Here is a 27,245-nt window from a genome sequence, read left to right as displayed (position 1 = left end):
CGGAGTAATCCGGATTCAATCGAAGCCAATTGAATCTGTATTCGTTCGGAGCAGCCGAATTCGAAGCCATATTTATGTCGGAGTCGGATCCGGATTAAGAATGTCAGAGTCGGAGTGGATTCACGAATCCAATCCGGAGTTTCCATCACTAGTATTTAGTAACGTTAGCTTTTTTTATTTCTAAACATTCCATCTCTACCACAGACAGTGCCATCAAGCGTTACATTTTATGTGTTATATATACTACACCTTACTAATGTGACATTTTCATTGTAAAAGCATGTTTCCCTTTTAAGACTATTCCTGCACCACAAAACCATCTTCTGGTGGGGTACTACGTTGCTCGCCCAAAAACCTCTATTTCCATGTTTCTAAACTCACACACAGACAATCAAAGAGGAGTGTACAACGATCAATCTGGAAAAGAACAACGTGCATCAGAATAACACACGCTCGGCGAGTCCATTACTACTGTGTGTGGATCTCCGTGTGGAGCAAAAAAACAACATCCTCCAAACAACCAAATACGTAACGTACAACCGAAGAAAACTAACGTCTTGCAAGAAAGAGTATTCCAGCAGAAAGAGAGGGAGACACCCTCCCAGAAAGAGAGAGAGAGAGAGAGAGAGTCGTACGAGAGAGTCAGTTCCAAAATTTTCCACCAGTCGGACCATACACATACACTCGGTGTTGTGGACGGGTCGATTCATAAAAAGGAAAAACTACGCTCTACGGAACTAGAGCATTACGGCTGGAGTGGTCCGTGAATGAACTGGGAGCCACGCAGCACAACCACCACCGCGCGCGCACACACTCAGCGGGAGGGTTCCGGGAAAGGGTGTGTGTGTGTGTGTGTTGGTTGTACAAAAAGAAGAACGGCCACCACCACCACCATTCCACCAGGTTCTTGTTCGCTCCCGGAATGGAGTCGTCGTCTAATGCTGAAATAACATTTTCTACGCCATCGCGTAGTATGCGCAAAGCGCAGCAGCAGCAGCCGAACGCCCGAGAACCCGAACCCCGAAACATCGGGCAGAGTGTGTGTTTGTGTGTACGTGTGTAGTACGACGGGGATGACTTTGAAGTCTCCTGGAGAGGTTGTTCCCACCTCGAACCTTTCTCTGGGCGTTCGTCGTGTCGTACGCTTTACGCTACGCTTCTTACTCTACGCTACACGTGCTTGATGGTTGGCCACGAACGGGGGTAAAGGGCCAACGCCGCACTACCAACTAACCTGCCATCGATCACCCCCCGTTCTTCACAAACTCTCCTTTTCTCTCTTTCGCTCTGACTCATCCGCGTATTTCAGATCTATCGCCCCCCCCCCCCCCCCCCCCCCCCCACATGCACACACACCAAGTACGCCGAGAAGATGCCGGAAAATGTACTCGAATTTCTCTTGCGAACAAAATAGTCGAACACGAGAACGTCTTGCGACATACACGGACACACACACACCGAGTGTGGCGAAGGTGGAATGCCTCCCAGGGTTCAGGCCGATGAAAGATCCTTTTCTTACATCTATAACCCCCGGCAGCTCGTCCACACCCGCCCAACAGCTTGAAGGCTTGAAGGAACGTGTTCAAGAGCACAAGATTCGAACATTCGATGTGGAAATGCTACACCGCTCCGCTCACTACTCTCCACTTGTTCCTGGGAGCTGTGCGACCCAGGTACGGCTCTAATCTTCGCGGCTGCCGCCGCAATCCCCGAACCTCCCCACAATGCTGCTCATTCTTTCACCCCTATTTCACAGACAAAATCACCGTGAAGCGTCCCTAGAGCTGGAGGTAACCACAGTAAGATTCTCCAATTCTGGTCGTGATGCAAGAATTCGCGGAGATCTCCAATGAAATCGTTCCTGGCGGTGGTCTTCTAGCTACAAGGTCACCGTGCAGAACATGAATCTCCTCTCATCATCCCCTCTTGTTTGGTTCGTGTTCAGCATCAAGCAGCTGCAGCACACAGACACACGCACATACATCAAAGCCGTGATCGATACTTGGAAGTGACTTTCAAAGCAGGGTCGCTTGCAGTGCGAGATGTTTTCCAGGCAATCTAGAGGCTTCAAATTATACCCAATTACTTGTAACCATGTTCCTGCTTCCCGGAGTCGATGTAGATATCATTCTTCTACAGCGAATTTGCACAACTGCAAGCGGTCGGCCGTATTTGTTTTGCGTAGGCAGTGCTCGGTCCGTATCTCAGCCTCCATTAACCAAACGCTTGCAAGCTTCGTTTGTAAGTGACATTGACGAAGGGGCCTCAGACGACGCACATACGCACACACACACACACACGTACGTCCCATCACAAAAAAGCTAAGTGTGTTCTAATGTACCTCCGGTTATTGCATGAAGATTTCACTCCTCCAATGTCACACACTTTTCGGGCAAAAGGTAACGAACTCCGGGTAACTCCGTCGCAGTCAAGATATCGCGAGATGTTCTCCGGGAAAAGGTGAACGTCTTCTTCTACGCAGCACCTTTGAGCCCGTTTGATTAGATTTGGACATTTGAGTTGTTTTGAAGGGTATCCCACACCTCGGGACAACATTGGGACCTCTTCCAAAGTGCCCTATACTTACCCTCCGCGATGGGAACAGGCCAGGCATTTTGCAACCACAGATTTGCTTCAGCCCCCCTCTCAGGAGCAAGTAGTTTCGGGGCCGGAAGGCTGGAGGGAGCGCTTTAGTAAAACACCGGTATGTGTATATGTGTGCTATAATACACACACTCACAAACACACACAGGCACAGACTCGACACTTCCAAAGTCACCTTCGGCAAACAACAAAGAATAGTAGGAGTTTGTTCTCACTGCACGCTCACCAGTCACCAAACACGCTCTTCGATTTTCCTGTACCGCGAGCAACACGGGAAGGTGATTCTCGGGAGTGTGTGTGTAGCAGTAGTAGTAGTACCGTGCTATTCTCTAGCATTCTCTTTTTCTTTGTCCATCATCACCAAATATACACTAGAGAGCACGGTTTGCTACTATTGCTGGTCGATCCTTTCCAATTCTTACAAAGTAATCCCTACGCAGGAATTGCGCACCTACTCACACACACTTCCTGGAGCAAGGAGAATTGGACACACTAGACAGCAAACTCACAGCTGACACACATTAGAGCAGGATACGCCGCAGAGTAAAGCCCTTCATAGCACGGGTGTAATAGACTTAGAATTCACGCGTCAATTTTCCGGATATCCACTCAGAGTAAAATATCGTGCCCCCATCGTTCTCAGGCATTCGAATCGACCGCTGCCAGGCCTGGTGATGGTTTCTTCAAAGACTTCCAAACGACATCTTCCTCGAGACCTGGTTTGAGGGATGGAAAGCACGGTTCCTTTTGCTCACCAACGGTAATGTGTCCCGATGTCAGTATCTATCGCTCGTGTTCGTGCTCTTTTTCTCACACACGCATTACGAACTTCTACAACGCTCTCTCTCTCCCACTCTCTATCGCTCATGCTCGTACAAACCTAGAACCCGACGATTCTCCTGCGTACATCTCTCGGCGGCGGATTTGACACTTTCGCTTTCGATCATCAGCAACTCACACTGGATGACCTCCGCAGCCAGCCGCACACACACACCGAGTAATCATACACAATAATCCCGGAAAAAAGCGGGTAGTATAGGGCCTGGGGGAGTGCTTGAGGCAGGAATGCTATCGGAAATTCGACATCGATCGGGAACTTGCTGCTCACCCTGCTACGCTTAGGAACTTCTGTGGAGGATGATAACACGCCACCAACGCACACGCAAAGGCACTCGGTATAGGGCTAGTGTTGCAGCAGCGTCAGCTACTAGTCAGCATACTTTACGAGATGCACACACACACACACATATACACACATATCTTTCGCCAGGTTGCACTCTCTACGCGCGGTCTAGAGAATGGTTTCCTGTCCCGGCACACCTGGCAAACCTGGCAGGACAGACGGGCGGTTGGTGTGCAATCGGCTGAGTCTGAGCGATAGGTAGGTTCCCTCTACACGAGCACACCGCACTGCACGAGTTCTCGGCACACGACTGACAGCGTACGCGAGCCCACGGAGCCACCGGGCCCAGCGAGCGATGAAGGCAGAAACCAGCCGAGTCGAGTTGATGCCATCGATATTCTACCCAGCACGATTGTACAAAAGGGTCGTCTCACCCTCCCGTTCTTATGTATGTGTGTATGTCAGGGTTTTCCTTTATAGCAACCGGATTTCTTGGTGCTACAAACCCGCTTGCACACTGCACGCGCTCGCCGCCGCACCGGAGAAGCGAAATAAACGATCAAGAATTCTGTCTCTTCTGTTTTTTCTGCAGCACGGGAACAGAACACAGACGGCGTCGTCCACGGAGAAAAAACGGTGCCCGTTTCTATATTTCTATATTGTGTTGCTCTTAATAAAAAAGCTTCAAGTTTCTTCGGTTCCGGGGATGCTTTCCCGTTGAACGGTCCGGACCATACTGGAAGGACGAACACCCAAATCATTGTCGTCAATTGCTGCTACCAAAACGACGTACGACGACGACGAGGACGAGGACGACTACGTCCCTCAATCCATTTACTGAGGGAGGCTCGCTCTCTCTCTCTATCTCTCTCTCTTTTCTACCAGTTATTTCTGTCCGCTACCATTACACGGCAGCTCCCACCATTCCCCCAAAACAGCCCCTGAGAGATACGCGGCGAGATATACACTCTCATTCTGGTACGGTTAGCTTTTGGTGTTTCCGTTTTTTTTGCTTCCTTTTTTCGAGTTTCATGAGTATGTGCGTGTGTGTGTGTGTGTGTGTTAGTCCGCTTTCTCTACGCTCGTCCGTTTTGTCCTTGCTCATTCAACATTTTTATCGGTCACTCACCGTGGTCGGGTTCGGTGCACCACTCCGGCACTCTTCCCGCTTCTTCAACGCCACTTTTTGAGCACCATCCCCTCCCCCCGCACGACGGAGGTCCTGTGAGTGGTCAGTGACTTTGTCACTCACCGTGCGTGCGAGCTTTAAGCTCGCGGCATCACCGTTTTGACACTCTTGAAGCGTAAAGCACCCCCGTGTGCTGCACAAGGACACAGGCGCGCGGGGCGCCGTTGATGCCACTCGCGAGTGTCCTTTGTTACAGGAATTGCTTTTCGTCGTTGAGTGCGGAGGGGGACAGCGGTTCCGGTGAATGGGAAACGAAGGGACGTTTATTTCCGGAAGGCAGAAACTCGATACTCAGGGTGTGCTGTAACGATCCTGACATAAACGAGAGACAGAGAGCGAGGGAGACCAAGAGTAACAGAGCAAGCTAACGTTTTCCGTCTCACTCTGTAGCATCCAGCGAACATAACTCAATCGCGCCACCAATACGGTAAAACGCCGAGCGAAACCAGTGTAATATATTGTTGCAAAATTGCCATTTCCCGGAGCCGGAGCTTTTCCGAGCTTCGGTGTTTGCCACGGGAGCTGATAGCTGTCCGGAACAGGGGCGGACATCAGGAAGGGAAATCTTCCACAGTAGTAGTTCGTAGTTTTGTTCCCCTCGCCCCCCGCTAAACCACCCACTCATCAGAGCAATGATCCAGTGTGTGTGTTCGTGTTTTTTTGTTGTAGCTTTTCCCTTCTTTGTTGGGTATTACACTTGGGTCATGCGCGTATGCGGTGTAGCCTGCCGTCGCGTAACGTGATTGAATGAAACGCACCTCCAACCGAAAGCTGTTCGCCACTTTCACTCCTCACAAGTCAGTGTCCGACCCTTCGCCCTTCCCGGTCCACGCACGTACCAATATATCGAGCTCCATCGACCGGACACACAAAGGACACAAAGTAACTCACTCACCACGGGAAGGACCTCCGTTTTTCGGTTCCATAGCCAACCAGAAAGCACGAACAACTGGTTCGATTGTCTAGGGAAAACACATACACACACACGCACTAAACATGGAAGGTGTAGGTAGTGGAGGGCAACAGCGGAATAGGATTCGATTTCAAGGATTCGCTATTGCGAACTCTCGCAGCAGTCATTGTGTAATATGCACAACTTGCCAGGACACACAGCCGAAGCTACAAAGCGTGTAGCTCAGACGGGGCTCGTCCTTGTGCACACGAACAACAGCAACAACTAACGCAACAAAATTGAAGGCCAACAATGGCATTCACGATGGGTGTCGCTCCATGTGTGTGTGTGTGTTGGTGGCTAGGTGTTATTTTTGCACCGAAGGTTACTGGCTGGCCCGTAGGATATGCTAAGGGTGTACCAAAGGTTTCCTCGAACGTTTTTTGCCAGTTTGCACAAAAGGTTTCTAGTGACTATTTGCCACTCGTTAATTGGAAGGTGTCCATTGCAAATGGAGCCCGCTTCCGATGAAGTTGTTAGCGAGAAGCAAACAGATTCACAAAATGGGAGTAAATTTACTGGAAACAAGGTTCTTGCCTAGTTGTGGACGAGTTTTGTGTTGTTAAGACATAATCTGTAGGCGATATAAATCTGGAAGGATCACTTGGCAGTATCGAAAATCATTCAAAATAATGTAAAGTCAACTTCTGTCTATCTCAGCATAATGCATAGATATATTTTTATCACATCACATATTTCTATCCAAAAAGCATAAAAAGAATGAATCCTCAGTGAGTGTGTCTGAAGAGAAAGGCCCCTCTGATAGGAATCGATTCGCTTTGCTCTTTTCTAAGTCAATACGGCCTCTAACCTTCATGAACATTACCTAGAATCTACTGTTAAAGCCATGACAAGCCAGGCATAGAAGAGAATCAAACTCACTAGTGACGGTGTACAAAGGCACGTTTAGGCCTACTAAACTATAGTGCGAAACGGCAATTACTGATGGTCTAACGATAAATTTTTCCGGAGTGGGATTGATCCGATTTCGGTCCATGTTGGAGTCGGAATTACTAAGGCTTTTGACAGCGTGGGAAGAAGAGTGCGAATTGATTCGGAAAAGTCTAATTTTGCACTCGTTCGGACTAGTCTGGAGTCGTTTGAACGCAACGACTTCGGACGACTCCAGACGACTCATAATGAATCCGGACGACTCCGTTCTCGTAATAACTTTCGACAACTTCGGTTGATGCTGTACGACTCCCAACGATTCTCAACGACTTTTAACCACTCCAAGCGACTAAAAATGACCCCTTAACGACTCCAAAAGACGTCTCCAGACAACTCCTGACAACTCCAGACAACTCCTGACAACTCCAAACAACTCCTGACAACTCCAGACAACTCCTGACAACTCCAGACAACTTCTGACAACTCCAGACAACTCCGAACAACTCCTGACGACTGCAGACGACCCCGAACGTCTCTTGACAAGTCTTTTGGAGTCGTCTAAGGAATCCGATATTGATTCAAAGTCGGATTCAGTTTTTCAAAGCCGAAATCAAAATGGCTCCACGACTCAACTCTGGATTTTCCATAACCAGTAACAATACGGGGTTTCGTAAGAGATTAGCAACCCGAAATCTATAACACCACATCTACAGCCATACAAATCTTTTATCAAAAGGGTCCCATATTAAATATCTAAATAAATAATTCAATAATGTTCTTCAATTATGTATCAAATAAATTCAGCAACCGACAAACAGTCCCGAAAAAAGCACTCTAACCTTCCATATATTGAAACCATATTCCTTTGTTCTCCCATCGCGGATACACACTCCATGAATCAAACCACCCATACAATATTCCGATGCTCCAAATGTAACCCTAGCGCCCGAAGTAATAATAACCTTCCCGTAGCACACTTCCATGAATTACGCACAAATCTACAACCGGCTCTCTTTATTGGGGGACAGATGGGACCGGATTTGTTGTCGTACTCAGAATGGTATGGATCTTTTTCCAGCAATAGAGAGAAAGAGAGAGAGAGAGTCCGCCGTAGTACGAGACCCACTTCCCTCGGAGAGGCACATGACAGTGCACATGTTGACTGCCCACGCTATTGCATATTCCGGTCCAGTGCTGCTGGTTAGAAAACCGGTGAGCAAAACCGATCGGCACCGGTGCCAATCGGACAAGCGCGCTGTCCCGTACGGCGAGCTGGGTGAGAAATGAGAGCAGTTGTAACCGAGAGCTGAGATTGCAATTGGAGTGCAATCTCATAACTCACGCAGATAGATAGAGGGGCAGGATAGCGAGAGACCATGACCCCGTGTACCAAACCGGTTGCATTAATGGGTGCAAATGATGAAGGAGGGGGCGAATTTTCACTTAGCGGAAAGGTGAACTTCATCCATGAATCAGTGAAATGTCATTTCTAACCTAAACGGAGGATGTATCTAGATTACAATATGCCATATCGCTATATTATCGCTAGAAGCATGCAAATAGCACTACGAACTCCACTTACCTTCTCATTGACCTGATTCTCATCGTTGATTGATTGTGTGCGGAGCTTGTGCGTGAGATACTTGAGCATAGTTTGGTTCGCTGCTGACCGCTTGCCCGACGCCACCTTGCACCGCCGCCTCGCCGATCTCGCTGTGCCTCGCTGTGCCCCTCCTCCACCTGCTGCTACCTCACCGGCCGTCGCACTTCCGTCACCGCCAACGCTTCCTTGCTCGCGGGCGCCGAGACCGCCAAAGTCCTGCACGGTGAAGATACACTTTGACCGTCCTTCCTTGTGCCGGCGAACGCGAACACGCTGCTGCTGCTGCTGTTGCTTCTCGCTTTTCCGTGTGCCTTCCACTTCCACGGTTGCCAAACACTGCACGGCCACAGCTTCGCTCACACACCCGCGGTGCGGTGGAACTTTACACTGTACGAAGACGACGACGACGACCACCGGCAAACCAGACGAGCGTGCTCCAGGATCATAAGACAGCCACGACGACGACGACGACGGCGACTACGATGGCCGCGCTCACTGCACATACACACACACGCGCGCTCGCTCTCTCTCTCTCTTTTCCTCTCTCAAGCTCTGCACGAGGGACAGGAAGAGGGATACGATTGCGAAAAGTTTCTGATGGCACCGGCTAGAGTAAGGGGTTACGCGAACTGCCACAATCTGTGCATTTCCGGCAACTCCTTCATCACGCGCTACTACCAACAACACTTCACCGTCGCTCCGAACGATTGCTGCTCACTAGCGCACTCTACAAGGAGGGAAAAGAAGATGGTTGGAACCATGGTAACACAGCACGCCATCTAGGATCATATCTCCCCCCCTGCCTTTTGTGACAGTTACGCCGTGACTGTGACGCCCCACAACAGAGTTTGACAACTGCATCAACGCCACCCCCCCCCCCCCCACCATCGTTGTACACCCATTTCCGGTGGAAAATGTTTTCTTGCACAGGTAAACTCCCCCCCAACCTGCGGAGAACAACTGCTCCCCTTTACCTTAAACAAATAACAAAAAAAACGTCAATCGCTATCCTGACAGCTCCCGTGTGCTGTCACTGTGTGACTCCATTTCAATTGCTTTCTGTGTGCCCTCGACAAAAGAACATAAAAAATCCAAAAAAGAAAAAAACAAACAAAATGGCAACAAGGTTCAAACAAAGCGCGAAAAGATATTCCGGGAAAAAGGCATTTCCAAAATTGCAACTAGCAACAGAGCAACAACGTTTTATTCTCCTTTCTTTCTTTTTTGCAATTCTCAAGGAAGAAAAGAACAAACTGTTGGCTGCTGCTGCTGCTGCTGCTGCTAATGTACGAATATTCTCCAAAATTGCGTGTCCTCTCTCTCTCTCGCTCTTTGTCTCTAGCACACACACACACACACAAACGGGCCGAAAAAGGATACGCCAGCGACACCATAGTAACCTGCTCTCGCTTGCTCTAGCCGTGTTAGTAGCATTTGTACTACGGACTTTCTCTCGCTTCTCACTTACTCACTCACATCCCTCTCCACGCTCCCTCATGCCGCAACCCACATTTGCACAAAAGCCGTTTCACAAGCCGGCCTAGAGCCGAGCCTTTTGCTCTTGGAGCGTGTCTATCTGTGTGTGCGTGTGCATGGCGTAGGCAAGTTGCAATAAAATGTTATCGATTTTTCAATTTTCCTACGCCAAGATGTGCTCTGGTGGTGCAGGCGCTGCGCTTTGCTGCAACCCGAGCCGTTTGATTTATCGACAGCGCGTTGGGTGGAAAAATTTCGCAGCGCGGAATTAAAAGGAGAGCATTTGCTTTTCTCCTGTTTTGCTTACACACAAAATTAAGCACCGGTTAAAGGAGCAAAAGCCAACCAAGGGGATTGTTAGGCACTCTGTCACTGATTCTTTTTTACAGGGGAGGGGAAGCGGGGTTGACTAAAAAAATGCCACTTTATGGAAAATATAATCTTTCTCGCTTAAAATGAACACGAATGCGCTGCAATGCTTGAAGCAGCGATTAAACTATCAAGTAAGCGCTGGAAATCGTCCGGGGAAACAACCGTCTACGCGTACTTGGATGCTTCGTCCAGCTTCCAACTTTTCCAAACACACACACACACACACACGCCTCAGGACAGGCGATAATTAAGCCCGATTTCGTCCCGGTTTTTGTTCCGAAAACTTCCAATTCCAATCACCTACACAACCTACGACACACATCACCACCCTGCCAAAAAGCCTACTGAACGTGTGCGCTATCCGGAAAAACCACGCCACCGCGAGAGACCACCACTACCACCAACAACAACGGCAACAACACAAAAGGGCCACACAGGCCACACACCACACGAAAGCAGCCACCGCACGCCGCGCCGTCAAAACACTGCTGCAGCCACTACACCATTTGGAGCATATATTTTATTACCAAGCTCGGTCAGACTAATGGGTGTGTATGTGTGTGTGTGTGCGCGCTTGTGTCCTTACTTGCTCAATACACACTTCCTTGTGACCGGAGACGGAAGACGAAGCGGTTCGTTTTTTTTTCCCATCTTCATTTTCCCATTCTCACGCACGGGCCCCACCGGAGAGCTTTCTCACGCGCAAAGCTCGCGCACACAGTTGCTGCTGCTGCTGCTGCGGTTCTCACGGCTCACTACGATGTGTGCGTGTGTGTGTGCATTTGATAAATATGCTCCATGTTGCACATGTTGGCATTCTTGGGACTGGTGAGATAGGGAGGGGATAAGATAAGGAAGCAACACCCCCACCACTCACCCCCCTTTTTTATCAGGACTTTCTCAACATAATTTCACTTTGCGCACACGCGCACACGTGCGGGGCGGCCAAGAACCAAATTTTACTACCTCTCCTTCCCACCCCACCTCCCTTGCTCGAGAAATCCATAAATCCACCGCTATACACGTTGTACTTTGGAGTTTGAGTCAGAGAGAGAGAGGGAGGGGTTGTTGTTGGGAAGATTGTGAATTACTGTAATCGGAATTTGGAAAACACCAAAAACATTCTACGCGTGCACAACACGGTATGCGTTCGCGCGTGTGTGTGTGTGTGTGCGATAAGATAACGCCAATTACACACAGAGATTACACCGAATTGCATTTGACAGCTCTGTCACTCTCTCCCCCGAAAAACTTCATTCTCGATGCGCTTCCTGATCTAACGGTGTGTCTGTGTGTGTGTATTTCTATGTCCACTCTAAAAGCACACACACACACACTCTCTCTCTCTCGCTCTGCCTTTGCTCGTCATTAGAATGCAACAGTAGCAACAACAACAACAACACCAATAACACGTCACCCTCACTACCAATCAATGCAATCTGGCCATCGACGGAGGTGGAGGAGTTCACAACACACGACCGACCGTCCCAATTCCTGAACCACCCCACGCACGGCACTGTCACGGCCATTGCACTCTTTCGCTTATTGTGTGCTTTAGGAGGGAGGGATGTTTGGGCGAACAATAAATTCGCATGTTGCCCCAATGTTGGTAAGTCACCTCACCACAGCAAGAAAAACTACCGCGCGGTCCGTTTTGGTGGGATTAATCTGGTAAAAGGTGCTACTACCATCACCACTACTGGTTAGAACAGGTTTGCCTCCCTCTCCCCCACCCGAAACAAGATCGAGCCTGTTTTGTGTCCGCGATAGGATTCGGAAGGAGAACGCGAAGAGAAAGGCAACGGGGAAGGCATTGACAAAAGTTTGACTGTTGCCTGGGGCAACGGACGGAGTAGGAGCGGAGCAAAATGGGGAGAAGGTTTATGTTGACGGCGAAATGAAGCAATCTTATTTCTCCCATTTTTTCCCTTTTCCCCATGGCCCGTAAAAACTAGAATTTCCACCGCGCCCGAGTTCCCCCCCTACTCACTATGACCACCTACCACCCTTGGTGGTGCTTCCTAGTCCATCAATCCATCAATCCAGCACGACAAAACTGACCCACCAACCACGGTGCTCCCGCGCAACTTCTTCACTTCACTTTACCCACAACAGAGCACAACAAAAACGCACAACCCCCGCCCGCCGAAAACACCAACCACCAGCCACTACTACTCCTCACACGCACGGTGGAGCACACACACACACACACCAAACGGCAAACGGGCAAAATACAACAAACGCCACGGGCCGGACACACTTCCTCACGCTGCTGCTATTCAACAAATTCTGAGTAACGCGAACGCGAAGCAAACGCGGCTATGCTCCGCTCTGCGTGTGGTGTGTGCTATGAGCATGCTTATGTACACGGTACGGGTGTCGAGGGTGCACAGGGGGTGGTGGTCTGACAGGGTGTACCGTCTATGTATTATTTGGGGAATGGGAGGCTGTCTGCAAGTGTGTATATGTGTGTGTATGTGCATAATACAAACACTACCGTACTGATGTGTGCGCGCTCCACAAAAAGGTATCACAAATCAAACACTTACAACACAATATTGTTGTTGAATGCTTTTTAACATAAATCGTGCTTGCCCTCCCTCTTCTTCACCCCTTGCCATCCCTAGAAACGCTTCACGATTGGTCAAAATAAATAAAGCATTGACAAAGGACTGGCATGAGTACTGAACACGACCAGCTAAACCCGTACGGCTGGCTGTGTCTGTGTGCGTGCGTCATCAAATGAAAACGTCAAAATTTCGATTTGTTTACATACGCGTACGGGATGCGTACGGGGCAAGTTCGGACTCATTTCTTTTAAACTTTTCGCACGTACTCTCTTATCAGTAAAGCATGCTATCTACTGTAAGGTAAGTTTGTTGTTTTGCTGTTAGATTTGTGCTTGTTGTAAAGTATCTTTTATTATGTGTTTTGGTTTCAGGGTGGTAAGCTACGGCCGAGCAAGATACAGAAATCGGACACCACTTGCTACGAGTGGGCACATAACAAATTCTTCAACAAATTCGAAGCGCGGGGCTAGACAACGACATCCGTGGCACGAACCTTTACCGGTTTCCCCAATTTCTTGGCTTCACGGATGACATCGACATCATCGGCAGGACAACAGTGAAGGTGTGTGAGGCGTACACCCGACTCAAACGCAAAGCAGCAAGAATTGGATTGAGAATCAATGCAACGAAGTAGCTGCTTGCCGGTGACTCAGACCATCTGGGAAGCAGTGTATTAGTTGACGGCGACAATCTCGAGGTAGTAAAGGAGTTCTGCTAGCTCGGGACGGTCGTTACTTCGGACAACGACTTCAGCAGCATACATCCGGAGACGCATTGTGCAGGGGAACCGTACATGCTATGGGCTTCACCGACCGGTGGTTCTCTACGGACACGAGTATTGGACCATCCGAGCGGAGGATGCAAACGCTCTGGGTGTGTTTTGAGCCACACATCCTCTGGTGCATCTTTGGCGGTGTGTTCGAGTATGGAGCGTGGAGGAGAGGGATGAACCACGAGCTTGCTGAGCTGTACGGCGAACCGAGCATCCCAACGGTGGCCAAGGCTGGGGCATGTTATGAGGATGCCACACTTATGCCCCATCAATAAGGTGTTCGACAGCGATCCCCATATCAGCATACGGCGCAGAGGAGCACAGCGAACTCGATGGCTGAATCAGGTGAAACGAGACCTGTCGAAGATCGGGTGTCTACATGGATGGGAGGCTGCAGCCAGGGACCGAGCATTCTGAAGAATGATTGTTGACCGGTCCATGTCACACCGACGTGCTCTATCGTGAGCAAGCCAGCAAGAGAGATAGAGAGCTACGGCCGAGCAAGATACAGAAATCGGACACCACTTGCTACGAGGGAGCTCATGAACACCAACTACTGCACAAGATGCTTCCCAACTTTGTTATGCTTTCACAACGCCAATAGAACGAGAAGAAAAAAAGAAAATTTGCTGAAGAACTGACTTAATGTTCAGCGACAAAAAGTACGAGATCCGGCCAATGAGAGACATCAGAGGTATGTAATTGTTCTCTTGCTCGGTCCATCATTCGGATCTAAAAGATGGTAGCTTTGCTTTTGGGAATCAATTGGTATTGGGAAGCTAGAACGATAACGAGCTAAGTGCATTGTTCAGAAGAGTAGGTCCAGTAGTGGCTCTTTGTTGTTATCAGCAGAATTTAGGTGACCTATGGCCTAATGATCATACGGCAACTGCCAATATCGAAGCAGAGATCATTCAGATTGTCTTCAAACAGTACAATGAGACATGGCCTGGGCCTCTAAATCGAATGAAGAAACTTCCCTTTAAGACGTATTGCAGAGGAATGTAGTCTTAAAACTATACAAGTTGTAATGACGAGCTACATTATCAATTTATTACTGCCAGTGGGATGGCTGTTACATCAGGTATTGCCAGTATGGCAGACGCCCGATTGCATATCCTATACCAGGGGTCGGCACATTTTGCGACCAGAAGCGCCAAATTCTACAAAAAATACTTGTAAAGAGCCAAATTAGTTAAAATGTGTCAAAATTCAAAGAAGTTTATGAAGGTTAAAGAGCCGCGACCTAGACAGCCGTATAGCCTTTGCTGTCCTGTACAATATTATCAAACTTTTTTTCAGTCTGCATATACAATTCATGCTACCTGAAGACGTTTGGGTTTTTTTTACGATTCGCTTATAGTTGTACTAAAAACCGGTGTGTCTACCACTAAATTCTGGCTCGTCAGAAAAATATGAATGAAATTCGGGGCTTAAAACACACAATTTTTTTCGATTGAGAAAATCTTGATCAAACGCTTAAACATTTACATTTCACTAATTGGTGTGAACATTACACACGCCAACCCAAGTGAGATTTGTTTGTTCGCACACCGCATCACTTTGCAAGTCATTTGTTTACACACACACACACTGTAAGAAGCGAGCACCGGCTTCGCGTGAAATTGATCGAACAGGGCAAAATAAACAACCCCTTCGACAAACAAAAACCCTATTTCCCTGTCCTCCCAATCGAATTGTTTCGGCTAGCAATCGAATCATTTCACAATTTTATTTTCTAATCACGATACACGTGCGTGCCCCCCGTATTGTGGTGGTGTCGAATTTGCATAAAGAATTCAGAAGAAGTGGATAAAAACGGAATTTGAAATAATAATCACTGCACGCGGGGGCCCGTGTCTCCTTTGGTTGCTTCATTTCCTGAAAACCAAAACACTTGGCATAACACCAGCAAAAAAAAAACACCTCTTTTGCATACGTTGTCGACCTTGAGGGCAGCAGTGGTGTTGTTTTCGCAATCACCAGAAAAGGCTAATATTAACATTTCTGGCAGATTGGAGCGCAGATCTCTTCTTCGTGGGATGCTGTGGGATAATAATTCCTAAAAACAAAAAAAAAGACGGTCACAAACGATCGAACGACAATAACAACCGAATTCGAAAAGAAACAAAAAATCAAGTTTTCGTCTTTAAAACATTCGCACATTTCAGCAGTGTCGATGATCTAATTCAAGGCGGTTTGGCGCAGTCTGGCAGTCTCATCATCAGAGAGCGACATTGTGTCATCGAAGCACACACACACAATTTGCATGCGAAATGTAATGTTTCGTTGAACTGGCTGTGTCGAGCTGAAGCCAATCATTAGGAATTATTGAATTTGTAGAGCTGAAAACTCGAGTATACTTGATACTTAACTATAACAGTTAAAACACGTGCTTAAACATTCATCATCCAACATACTCCTCTTGGCTATGTTGCTTGGTTTTATTGCGCTGAACATAAAATCATTCCATTAGACTACATTAACCTAAAACACGAAGAGTTTAAAAAAAGAAACGCATTCAAACACAACAGTGTTTCGATGATTTGTTCTACCGTAATTCCGTTTATCGTGTTGTGGTGTATGCTTTTGTCACTTGACGATCGATTGTCATTTAGTTAATCAGAACATTAACACGTACTTAAAATCAATTTTCCACTTTTAAAAACTTTTGAACAAAAACACATGCTCCTATTGAACACACGCCTTCTCTATCACGCAGATGATACCACATCGCTTATCTCGATGTGAAACGGTTGAAAGGGTTTGTGTTTTGCCTTCATTGGTCATGGAACCTAACATGAACCCCTACGATATGAAGGGGCAGTAGTATATTTGTGCAGTATGAAACATTAAGGCACCACACAGCAGTCACTTTGCTGGTGCATTACGCATTAGGGATTTCCCTGTCCATATCACGATTGTCCTACTGAGAGATAGAGAGAATGTATATGCACTGATCCTCTCGCATTATCCCTTACCTTTCTATAAACGTTTTCAAACACAACGGCTCAAGCTGCTTACGTATAAAAGCACCTCCAAAGTCACTATAACCCCTCTCTTTCTCTCTTTGAATCCTCATTTTGTGCTAACCACTTTGTTCGCTTGGGTTCGTTTTTGATTCGCTAAATCGTTCGTTACCTTACAAAGCTAATCCTGTACAGTTTCGTTTACAAAACAAAAAATAGAAAGCAGCATTTGCAAACTAATGCACACATCTGTCTGTCTTACATTGCAGTTTCGAGTGGTTGCGAGTAGCTGCGACTGTCCGCACTCAGCACCGGCTGCCCGTCGACACCGGGCGTACCGTCGAAGTTCGTCTCGAGCAGCGCTTCCGATTTGGACCGTGCGTAGTTCGACCGCGACCCGCCGGCCGGTGGCATCGATGGCGCTGGGTCCAGCTGTTCGCCGGACGATTCGTACAGTGTCTTGGGCCGCTGCTGCTGCTGGCTGTCGGTGCGTGGCGGTGGCAGTATGGAGTCACGCTCCCGGCCCGGTGTGGCGTACTTCTTGACCGCCTTGATGTACGAATCCGGCCGGCGCATCTGCTCCGGCTCGGGCGGTGCTGGCCGGCGCACCTGTATCGACGGTTGCTGGTACACGTGACCCATCGGTGGGACGACTGGCGGCGCTGGCCTTGCCGGTGGGCTTCGCTGCACACTGTACGGGATGGCGGCACCGTTCACACCGCCGACCAGTGATTCGGTTTGCGAGCTGCGGGCAGGCTGAAAGCTGCTGTGGCTGACGGAAGCGGTCGGCGGTTCGTATTCGGGCAGATGCTGCTTCAGCTCGTGCAGGAAGGAAAGCTTGTCCTGCACGCGCATTGGCAGTGTGCTCGAGTTGCCGTAGTAGTCGGAGCCGGTCTCTTCCAGCATCTCCTCCTCGCCGCCCGGCGCATGGATGATGGGCGACTCCTCGTTGATGGCAGTGCTGAGCGAGTTTTGGCGCGTCACGCCCGAGTAGGTGGTGGACGTGTCCCGGAAGCCTTCGTTGCGGAAGGCAAGCTCCAGCGCGATGCTACCCCCGTGGCTGCTGTACTCGGGCAAACCGTACACTTTGGTTTTGGCCGGGGCGGCACCGTTCGCCTGGCTCGCCTGGATGTACTCCGATGGGGCGCCGTTGCTTTCGCTGTAACCGAGCTGGCTTTTCAGCTGCTCGGCGTACTCGTTGCTGTACTGCTGCTTCTGCTTTTGATCGTACACGTCGTAGCTGGTTTCGGTGCTGAGCACGCTCTTGTCGACGGACTCGATCGAACCGTTCGAGGCCATCCGTTTGTAGTCGTTCGTTGTGGCTGTTCGCAGTGTGTCGGTCGATCGTGACATTGCCTGGTAGAGAAACGGGGAGAGGTGCAAAAGCACAGATAAAGTATAAGAAATGTTGAGCAATTATAGGCATTTTAAACCTCCTAATGGGGAAACAAACGAACAAGCAAAACAGTAAAAACACGCGCAAACATTCCATAATAACAGCAAAGCCGTAAGACGAACAACATTTGCACAGCAAAACACAAAACCATTCACTTACGACAAACGTTAAACTGCTGTTGGCTACACCACCGTTTGAGCAAAAACAAAAATGAGTTTAGTGATATAAATTAGCATTCTTAGACGTCCACACACCGACCATGAATTGTCTTAAAGTGGCTGAAAATCCCCACAACACTGCTCCCGGCACGATAAAGCACTACTTACATAATTTCTTCTGCGAAGCGACCCCTGCGGATCAATACTGTTCAGGCTGCGCATGCTCTGGCGAATGCTGTTGCGTCGCTGCAGCCGTTGCGCCTGGCGGTAGCGTGACTTCTGGCACCAGCAAACACACACGATGCAGATCAGCACAATGACCAGCGCCAGCGCGACAATGATTCCGATCACCTCGATGCTGGCCGTCCAGTGCAGTGGATCAATCTCCACCTGGAAAGCGAAAGGAAGAGTTCAGTTAGCTTTGGATCCTTTTTTGCTTAAACGCTGCTGCCATCCCATCCCTACCTTTGGATCGATTTCGCACAGGAACGCGTGCCGATTGTGGCACTCCTCCACCTCCACGCTCTGGTACAGGAAGGAGGTGCAGCGATCGATGTAGTTCGCATCCTGCACCCAAACCCGCTCATAGTTGCGCAGATAGCGTGACTGCTGCTCGATAAACATCCACAGCGCGTTGGCATCGCCACTGATGAACGGCAGCGAGGCATTGTCCGATCGGCAGAAGTCACGCGCCTCCCGGAAGCTCATCGGTGCACCGACGTACATGTAGCAGGTATCGATGAGCAGTGTCCAGCCGGGCGGGCACTTCCCGTCCAGCACCGTCAGATTGTTCATGTGCAGCGGCAGGAAGGACACCTCCAGCAGCTGCGGATCGTCGAAGCGATCGCGGATGCGCGAGCTAACCGCGAGCGTTTCGTTGTAGCTCCAGTAGTTGTGCCGGGCGTCGATTTTCGTCTTCCACACGTCCAGCGTGCTGTTGAGAGGGGTGCAGTAATGCGTTTAGTAATTGTGATTTTGATTAATTTACGTCTAAATACACACACGATTGCTAAGAAACTATGAAGTAAGCGAGCCAACACCAATTTGCGAATGAGCGAAACAAACAAAAAACAGTAAATATACACAACTGCACCTTACCTATTCCAGTACTGGAAGTCAATTCTGCCAGGACGCACGATTGACGCACGGTTAGCGCAGAGTTGCAGCAGTTGCAGGAGTGGGTTGGAGGTTTTGTTTTTTTTTTTAGAGAAATACAGACAGGGAAGGAGTAAGAGAAATAACGATCATCAAAATAGCATGCAAATTTGGAACAAATAAATACAAACAAACAAACGCCAAAACTGAGGCACTTCCGACTTGCTAGTGCATCGCATCTGTATACCGCTACTACTTACTACTCCTCTCTATCTCACAATTGCTTCTGGCTACTCTGGTTAGTTGGGTTTGAGGTCAGATTTGGGCGTAGTGGACTGGCCTATTACTTACATCGAACGATTGACGGTGATGATTTCGTAGTCGTTGTCCGGGTTGGCGAAAATATTGTCCACGTAGTGCTGCCCGGCCGTACCAGCGACGATCGTTGCCCGTCCTTCCCAATCGGTGGCCACGTTACTAAAAAAAAGGGAGAATATTTTGTCAGTACTCATCCGCAAAACATCCTATTGGATCTGTTTAACTTACTCATAAAATCCGTTGTGTGTCGTCGTTTGGTAAATGGGCAGCCGTACACGATCGAACCCGGACACCTGCACGATCCGCAGTCCCCGGTTCCGGTGCACGTAGTTGTAGGTGAAGTTGGAGACGACCTGGCGCAGGACCACCACATCCCGGAAGGTGGCATCGTTCTGTGTGATGTAGTTGTTGTGTATGATCACCTCCTGGTAAGGGGAGGACTGCCGTCCATCGACGTAGATCGCCGGTCGGTTGCGGTTGCGGGCGAACAGGTTGTGATGGATCCAGCCACGCAGCGATGTAGCTGAGCCGCGAGAATCGGCCCGAATGGAGAGACCTCCTTGATTGGCTTGGATTAAATTGTTCTGAAAAAAAGAAGTCATCCTTTAGTGCCTCAGAGAAATAAATGGCTTTGAAGAGGACCTACCCTGAAATGTAATGATTGCATGTTCTGAACATCGATCCTGATGGCAGACTCGCAAGAAGAGAAGTTACCGTACAGCTGTCGACAGTTGTTCATAATTCGGTTCCGTTCCAGCGTCAGTATTGGGGACACCTCACCAACGGACGTGTACTGCAGCGCACCACCGACACAGCCCTGTATCTCCGTGTTGGAAATGTTGTGCTGTGCGTCACGATCTGTAAGAACAAGCAAGGCGGTTTACTAACATTATCCTAATGATCTTAAGAAGGCTCTACTTACTGAATCCAATGGCTGAAATTGGAAGCGTTACCACCTCCGCAATGAATCCATGCCGTGCCGGTGCTCCACTAGCAATTAGCCGCACGCTCAGCGCCGGTTCCCTCGTGCGGAACAGTCGCTTCTGATTGTCCGAATCCGCATCGACCGTCCCTATAATGCGCGCAGACACATTATAGATATCACCATCCATCAGCTGGATCATGTCCCGCCGTCCATACTCCTTCGAGTGGTTGAACAGATTGGACTGCAGCAACCGAAAGCCTAACGGCTTCACCCTGTACGCACTCTTAAAGATCTTCACACAATTAACTGGATTGTTATCATACTTGTAGTACACCAGCACGCGCTCCTCGAGCGTAATTTCCTTGTTCGTGTCGCAGATGTCCACCAGCGAGAACAGATTGTACGGCAGATCGAGATCCTTCAGCGGGCTGTAGCTCGATTCGTCACTCTCGCGACCCTCACCCGTCAGCGAAATCGCATTGATGCCCTGTCCGAGACTGCGCAAGATCTGCAGATGGTTCAGATGGATAGCATTGGTCGGCGAGATCAGATTCACGCCGTGATGTGCACTGTCCCTGATCGAAACCGAGCTGATGCTGGGGTTCTTGGCTATCGTCTGAATCGCCGGTGACTTCTCACCGTGCAGCAGTCCCGCTCGCTGGATGCGCACAAAGTCCATCACGCTCTCGACTGGCCGTGCCGTCGTGTGGGTGTGCGTATCGTGTAGGCGATGTTCGTACATGCTCGCTTCGAAATCTTGATTGGCGAAGCGTACTCCTCCCCAGTAGTTGCGCTGCTCTGACTCTCCATTGCAGCTAATGAAGACAAACTCCGAATCCCACTGGCATTCGTGACGGCGGCCGTAAAGCTGACCGTTTAACCGCTCGGGACACTCCTCGAGTCGCAGCTCGTCGCCATGACACTCCATCGGTTCCACCCACGACCAGATGCGGGTCAGCGAGTTCGTGTGGAACTCAATCCTCCGATCGTGCCCGAAGAATACATCCAGCGGATCGTATCCAAGCTCTCGACAGACGACCTGTGCATTGCGCTCCGTAAACCGCCGATCACAGATCGGAATCCATTGCAGTGTGGTGTGATTGTAGTACTCCAGGAAGCCTTCCTTTGCCCGCTCGCTTTCGCCCTCACCTTGTGAGCAGTTCCGGTTGGTGCAGAGACGGATCGAATCGTAGTTGACCATGTTCTCCAACGATCGTTCCACACGGTGCATTCCTTCCGAGGCACTTTCGATTGGTTTCATCACAATTTCTGCATCACTGGTACCACGGGCTAGCAGTGTTCCAAGCACCAGAATACCCACATTTGGTGCAAACTCCATCACAACGCCGGGGAAGATGCTTAATGTCACCCCGGGCATAACGGTAATGTCCGAGCGAATGACATACGGCAACTCCCGCCGGAAGATCGATAGATCCTCCAAAATTCGACCACCAAGCGCATTCAAATCGACCGGCGGACTCGGACCCTCACTCACCGACACACTGCCATCGATAATGTCCTCGATCAGGTACGGCCGGTACAGTGCCTCCGCGTGATTGTTCCAATCGTCAAAGTCAAAGATCCGCCTACGAATGTGCAACTCGTCCGCACTACCCCACCAATTCTCTCGCGCATCCAGATAGTTCCTCAACCGGGCCGACTTCACGCCCGCAATCAAATCGTAATCCTGCTGATTGTTCGAGATCACATTGCGATAGATCTGTACCTTCTGCACTCCTCCAAACCCGATCACACACGTCGGATCGTTTGCATTGTTACGTTCGCCCCGGATGAAGTTGCGCATCGAGGATCGCGTGTCTTTCAGCTCCTCATTGCTTTCGATCTGATTGAATGCCAACAGGGCCGGTATCTCGCCCAGAATCTCGCTCTGACTGTCCGACCGGAACTCCACCATATAGCTGCCATAGTTCCTCGTGATCCGATTGTTATCAATCCTCATCTTCTTCTCCATCCCCCGGAAACCGATCACACCCTGCGCACACACGTTCTCCGTGAAGATGTTCGAAGAGATGTTAACCGCCGCATAGTGGCCATCGATCAGGATGCCAAACTTCCGATTGCGGGCCCACGTATCATTACCCAGAAACACGGAATGCGTAAAGTTTTCGTTGTACTGCCACACATAAGGTAGGCTGAGTTCCAACCCACCGTACGAGTTGCTCTCGACCGTCGTGTCCTGCAGCACGTAGTGGAACAGATTGTTGGACGAGCGCAAATCCTTCGAGAATTGCCGTATGCCACGCCCATTGTCCCGCACCAGACTGTTGTTGATGTGCACCGTTATCTCGGAAATGTTACTCACGTGCACATCCCAGAACGGTGAATGGATAAACACGGCCTCCTCCCGGTTGTGACTGATCTCGCAGTTGATTAGCTTGATCGATTCGTTTGCCTTTCGGAGATACAGTTCGCCCGACTCGCCCAGATAGCGATTGTAGTACGTGCCCGTAATACCGCGGAAGTTGCGCTGTATCTTCGTAGACGTTATCTGAAGCGTTGGAACCGGGCCACGCACAATACGGTTGTAAATGTTTTGTATCGGCGCTTGGATCGAGCGAAGCACTAAAACGGCACCACCGAGCGCGTTCGTACCGCTGCGATACTGCAAGATCGCACCGTAGCTGCTCGTCGTCAGCGGGAACACCGACAGATCACGCTTCACCTGCCAGATGTCCGACTCGGTACTGCCCGTGAGCGAATCGTGTATCCAAATGTTCTCCGTCGATCGGTTCTCGATCGGGTTCAGCAGCTGAACGCCGATTACGTACCCCGGCTGACACTGGATTATGATATTCCGTTCGACCGGTTCGCTCGTGCGTACCGGCGTAGTGATCAGATGCTTGATCTGCCACTGGTCGATGTCGATGTTGGTGGTTCCACCTTCCGGCACCAGTATCGGTCGGTAGTCCGAATCGTCCACGTTAAAGTCGGGCACCATATTAAACCAGCTAGTGATTTCGCGCTGCTCCAGCGATGACACCACCTGATCGTGATTGATGCCCGATCCGCGGTTGTCCTTGATGATGCTACCTTGCACCTTGAGGCCGAGCTGCTTGATGCTGATCCCGTTGCCACGGTTAGCGGAAAATTCCGAATTCTTCACATTGTTCACCGACGATCCGGCGTAGATGTCGGAGTAGATGATGCCCAGCCCGTCCTGAAGGTTCTCCACTACGCGCACACTGTCCAGATTGTGGCGAGCCAGATCCATCTGCAGTGCGGGCTTGAACGTGTTGGTCACGTAATCGAACAGACCGGCCTTCTCGATCGTAACATACTGTAGGTCCGCCCGTTCTGCCAGCACACCGAACCGAAGACCAGCCCAGGCACCTTCGTAGCATCTTACGCCGACGTCATTCTCATGTCCGCACGAGTTCTCAAAGTCCCCTTGCGATGCACGCTCGGCACGACACTTTGTAATGTCGATATCATGCTCGGTACAGCGTACATTCGACAGTAGAACATCTTCCGTCGTACCAGCACCAGGAACTTCGGAGCGTTGTAATCTCCAATCCATCGGATTTAACGCCAATCCAAGCTGATGACAAACCAATGCCGCATTTGTGATGGTCCACCCGTAGTCACACACCGTACCCCAGACACCCTCGGTGTACACCTGCAACCGACCTTCGTGGTCGTTAGCACCACCGACGAGTCGGACGGGGACTTTCGGAGTTTGTGGTTCGTGCGGTACCTTTTCCACGATCGATTCCGTCTCGATATCCATCGCAAACTCTTGATCATCTACGATCGCTTCGGTCGTTTCATTCTCCAGCATTACCGCTTCTCGCTTCAGCGTGAACAGAATATCGTCTGGAGCGCGTCCTCTAGCTTCTAGTTTACCCGTCACCATCATACCGACGCTCGGTGCAAAGTTCAGGATTACTCCCGAGTTGAGGATCAACTTACCACCGGGTCTCACATTAATGTCCCGCTCCACCGTGTAACTCCCTGCGGGCAGTATCTCCTGCCCATCAACTTCACCTCCAATCCGCTCGCTGCCCTCCTTGTGGAAGAACGGCACAAACTTTTGATACTGTGCGATCGTCTGCGTGCCCGGGTTGGAGTGGTGCAACAGATACGGGAAGTACTCAATCTTTGCCAGATCATACCGATCCTTCCGATGGAACAGCCGGTCGTAGATCTTTTCCTCGTCCTGATTGCCCAACCAGTTGTACGTCACGTTCAGTGCCTTGCTCTGGTCGGACAGCTGCGAACCGACCTCGTACCGGGACTCCTGGTTCGAGATGATGTTTCGGAACACATCTACATTGTTGGAGGAAATTACCACCGGTGCGGCAACGCGCGATCGTGGATTCAATCGTCCCTCTCCTCCAAGTCCTTCGCCTTCATCTTCCAACGGTCCGAACGCTTCCTTAACGCGATTTCCCTTCACAAAGTTGCGCGTAAACAGCATCCACTGCGTTTTGCTGTCCGTGTTCGGTGACAACCCCAACGATGCCACGTAGATGCCCTCATTATTCATAAAGTGATTGTGCTGCACGATCAACCGTACCGGCAACGGTCGGAACTCCTCCAGTGGTTTGTTGCGCGTCAACAGTGCACCGTATCGTCCGCGGGTGAAATGATTGAACTCGATCCTCCCATCCAGATTCAGGATCGGGTTAAGCACGACCGCAATCCGCTGAGAGTGCTCGAAGTTGTTATGTCCTATCTGCAACCTCATCCGTCTTCCGTCCGGCGTTTCAAACCAGCAAGACTGAATGTCTACCGCATCGCTCACACTGTCGTTGAACAGATTCCCCGTCACGTTCACCCAAGAATCTCCGCAGAAATTACCGTGCAGCACCCCTATCTCTAGATTGCGCACGATGTGCGAGTACTCGATCGTAGTTGTTTGATTGAATTCCAAAAATTCGCGCCTCTCCTTCGTCGTTTGATTGAGCCACACGGCAAACCCATGCCCGCGGTTCGATTCAATCGTGCTGCGCGAAACGTTCCTATTGCCACCGTAGTACGTGATGTTAATGCCATCGCCTTGATTGTAGTTGATCGTCGAGTGCGTTACGTTAACGTCACCGGCACCGCTCGTAACGTGCAGCCCAGCCGCATGCCGATTGTTGCTGATCGTCGTCTCGTGCACATGCACCTGGGATCTTAAATTATCCACCGCAATGCCACGCCCACCATTATCCACGATCGTACCCTGCGTTACGTTCAAATCGTACGCCTTCGTAACGCCAGACGTTACACGGAAGTGGGCCAGCACAGCCGATCTGGGCTCAGCCCGCAGCTTGATGAACAGCTTTTCCCGCGTGCTGGTAACACTCTGCGGGCGCGTTTGATTCCTCACATCCCACGAAGCCAGCAACCGATCACTTTCCGACATCCCATCGTACACCGAGATCTGGGCGGACTCGTTCCGGGCCAGCTCGAAGTACACGAAGTGCATCGTCAGCACGTACCCGTACGCGGTTTCGAACGACCGGGCGCACTCCTTCGCCGACAGTGCGAACGGTGACTGCTCGAAGGACAGTTGCAGCGGATAGATCTGCCACGCCGTTGAGGTGAGCGTACAGAAATCAAACACCTTGCTACGATCGGTCCGTTCGTCGGCGCGCAAATCGTGCCCCACGTACCGTATACCGTCCGCACCATTCTCCGCCACCGTAACACCCTCCAGATGGGCCGATCCGTAGCTTGAGTTCATGAAGATACCGAATCCACGGCTCCGGCGTACCGTTACATTGCGGAAGCTGAAGGCAGCATCGTGACGCGTCACATTGATCCCGGTGTAGGACGAGTGATCGATCGTGACAAACTCCAGTACCGGCGGGACACCCATCACACTGATCGCTGCTTCGGCCGATCCTCCACGCCCTGTGCCAGCACGCACAATGTCCACATGCCGCAGCTGGGACAGAGAAATGGAATCGTACAGCACGTGATTGTAGGACAGCGTCTCTTTGCTTTCGGCATTCTCGAACTTCAGCCCGCGCCAGTGAGGCGTCACCTGGTCAAACAGTGGCAAACACTGCACGCCAATGTCACTGTGGTAGTCGCAAACGCCCGATCCGACCTGCCTCGACGGCCAGGCACAATCGAAGAGCGAACCTTCCGTACCGAGACAGCGAGGCTCCTCGTACAGTAGGCGCGGTTCGTAGTTGGCAATGCGGTCCATCCAGTTCCAGAAGCGACCGCCCTTGAAGCCCAGCTGCCGGCAGGTCGTTTCATAGTCCGCAATGGTCCAGCTAAAATGAAGAACATGGCAATGAGAATCTTGCATCTGTTGTGGATAAATGAAAGGAACTTACTTCTTGGAGTTGGAACAAACGGATCGCCATTTGCCGTTGTTGAGCAGCTGCAGACGTCCAGCGAGTGGGCTGGGACCATCGACCAATCTCACGCCGGCTTCCCTGGGATCGGAAGGCACATCCTTGTAGCCCGTGTTGGGCATTGTGGTGAGTGTAATTTTATTCTCCGCATTACCCTGTGGAACAAGACCGCAAAGCACCAATTAGTATTGTTCATTTGTATTATTTTACTGAAAAAAGGAACAGCCTTTTGTTAACGAAAAGAAAGAATTATTCCATAAAAGTCTACTGTAGTCACAACACCGTCACGAGCATTTGTTTGTAAAGTGTGAATAAATGTCCCTCTGTCCCTTTTTTGTTTATCCGAAGAACATAATTATATGTCTGACAGACATACAAACGCAATTAAAACTCACTGAACATACAAAACAATGTGTTGGAAAAGTTGAAGCAAAAAAAAAAAAACAAAAAGAATGCAAAACGGGCATCGAATCAAATATGCCTTACATCGTTCCTTTTTTATTCCTATTTTACCC

At 49.9% G+C, this 27,245-nt stretch overlaps 2 protein-coding genes and 1 long non-coding RNA gene across 16 annotated transcripts in view; 1 reads left to right on the top strand and 2 right to left on the bottom strand.

Annotated features, from left to right (window-relative positions):
• Positions 1-12,554, bottom strand: part of LOC3291910 (protein disconnected) — a 70,474-nt gene extending 57,920 nt beyond the window's left edge. The window contains exons 1-2 of one of the 11 annotated variants that reach the window (XM_061659218.1): positions 12,317-12,554; positions 8,342-9,089 (exon numbers count right to left, since the gene is read on the bottom strand). In XM_061659218.1, the coding sequence (XP_061515202.1) occupies positions 8,342-8,410 (69 nt within the window). In that variant the 5' untranslated portion in view covers positions 8,411-9,089; positions 12,317-12,554. Of the gene's footprint in view, positions 1-2,587; positions 4,456-8,341; positions 9,090-10,555; positions 11,049-12,200 lie in introns of those variants that run through there. The other 10 variants (XM_061659223.1, XM_061659221.1, XM_061659222.1 and 7 more) reach the window with 10 other exon arrangements.
• A 347-nt stretch (positions 12,555-12,901) lies between these two features.
• Positions 12,902-19,376, top strand: LOC133392737 (uncharacterized). Its single transcript, XR_009765788.1, has 3 exons — positions 12,902-13,080; positions 13,152-14,246; positions 16,791-19,376. It is a non-coding gene; the product is annotated as an uncharacterized LOC133392737 (long non-coding RNA).
• LOC1280100 (protein bark beetle) overlaps positions 15,949-27,245 on the bottom strand; it is a 27,538-nt gene continuing 16,241 nt past the window's right edge. For 3 of the 4 annotated variants that reach the window (XM_061653648.1, XM_061653650.1, XM_061653649.1), the window contains exons 3-11: positions 26,710-26,885; positions 20,411-26,646; positions 20,135-20,346; positions 19,717-20,072; positions 19,522-19,647; positions 19,174-19,197; positions 18,541-19,009; positions 18,244-18,465; positions 15,949-17,877 (exon numbers count right to left, since the gene is read on the bottom strand). In XM_061653648.1, coding sequence (XP_061509632.1) covers positions 16,780-17,877; positions 18,244-18,465; positions 18,541-19,009; positions 19,174-19,197; positions 19,522-19,647; positions 19,717-20,072; positions 20,135-20,346; positions 20,411-26,646; positions 26,710-26,885 — 8,919 coding nt within the window. In that variant the 3' untranslated portion in view covers positions 15,949-16,779. The remainder of the gene's footprint in view (positions 17,878-18,243; positions 18,466-18,540; positions 19,010-19,173; positions 19,198-19,521; positions 19,648-19,716; positions 20,073-20,134; positions 20,347-20,410; positions 26,647-26,709; positions 26,886-27,245) is intronic. The other variant, XM_061653651.1, reaches the window with a different exon arrangement.

Source organism: Anopheles gambiae, chromosome 3 (genome assembly GCF_943734735.2).
Source record: "Anopheles gambiae chromosome 3, idAnoGambNW_F1_1, whole genome shotgun sequence".
NCBI classification, from domain to species: domain Eukaryota; kingdom Metazoa; phylum Arthropoda; class Insecta; order Diptera; family Culicidae; genus Anopheles; species Anopheles gambiae.
This window is presented reverse-complemented; position numbering and strand designations above follow the sequence as displayed.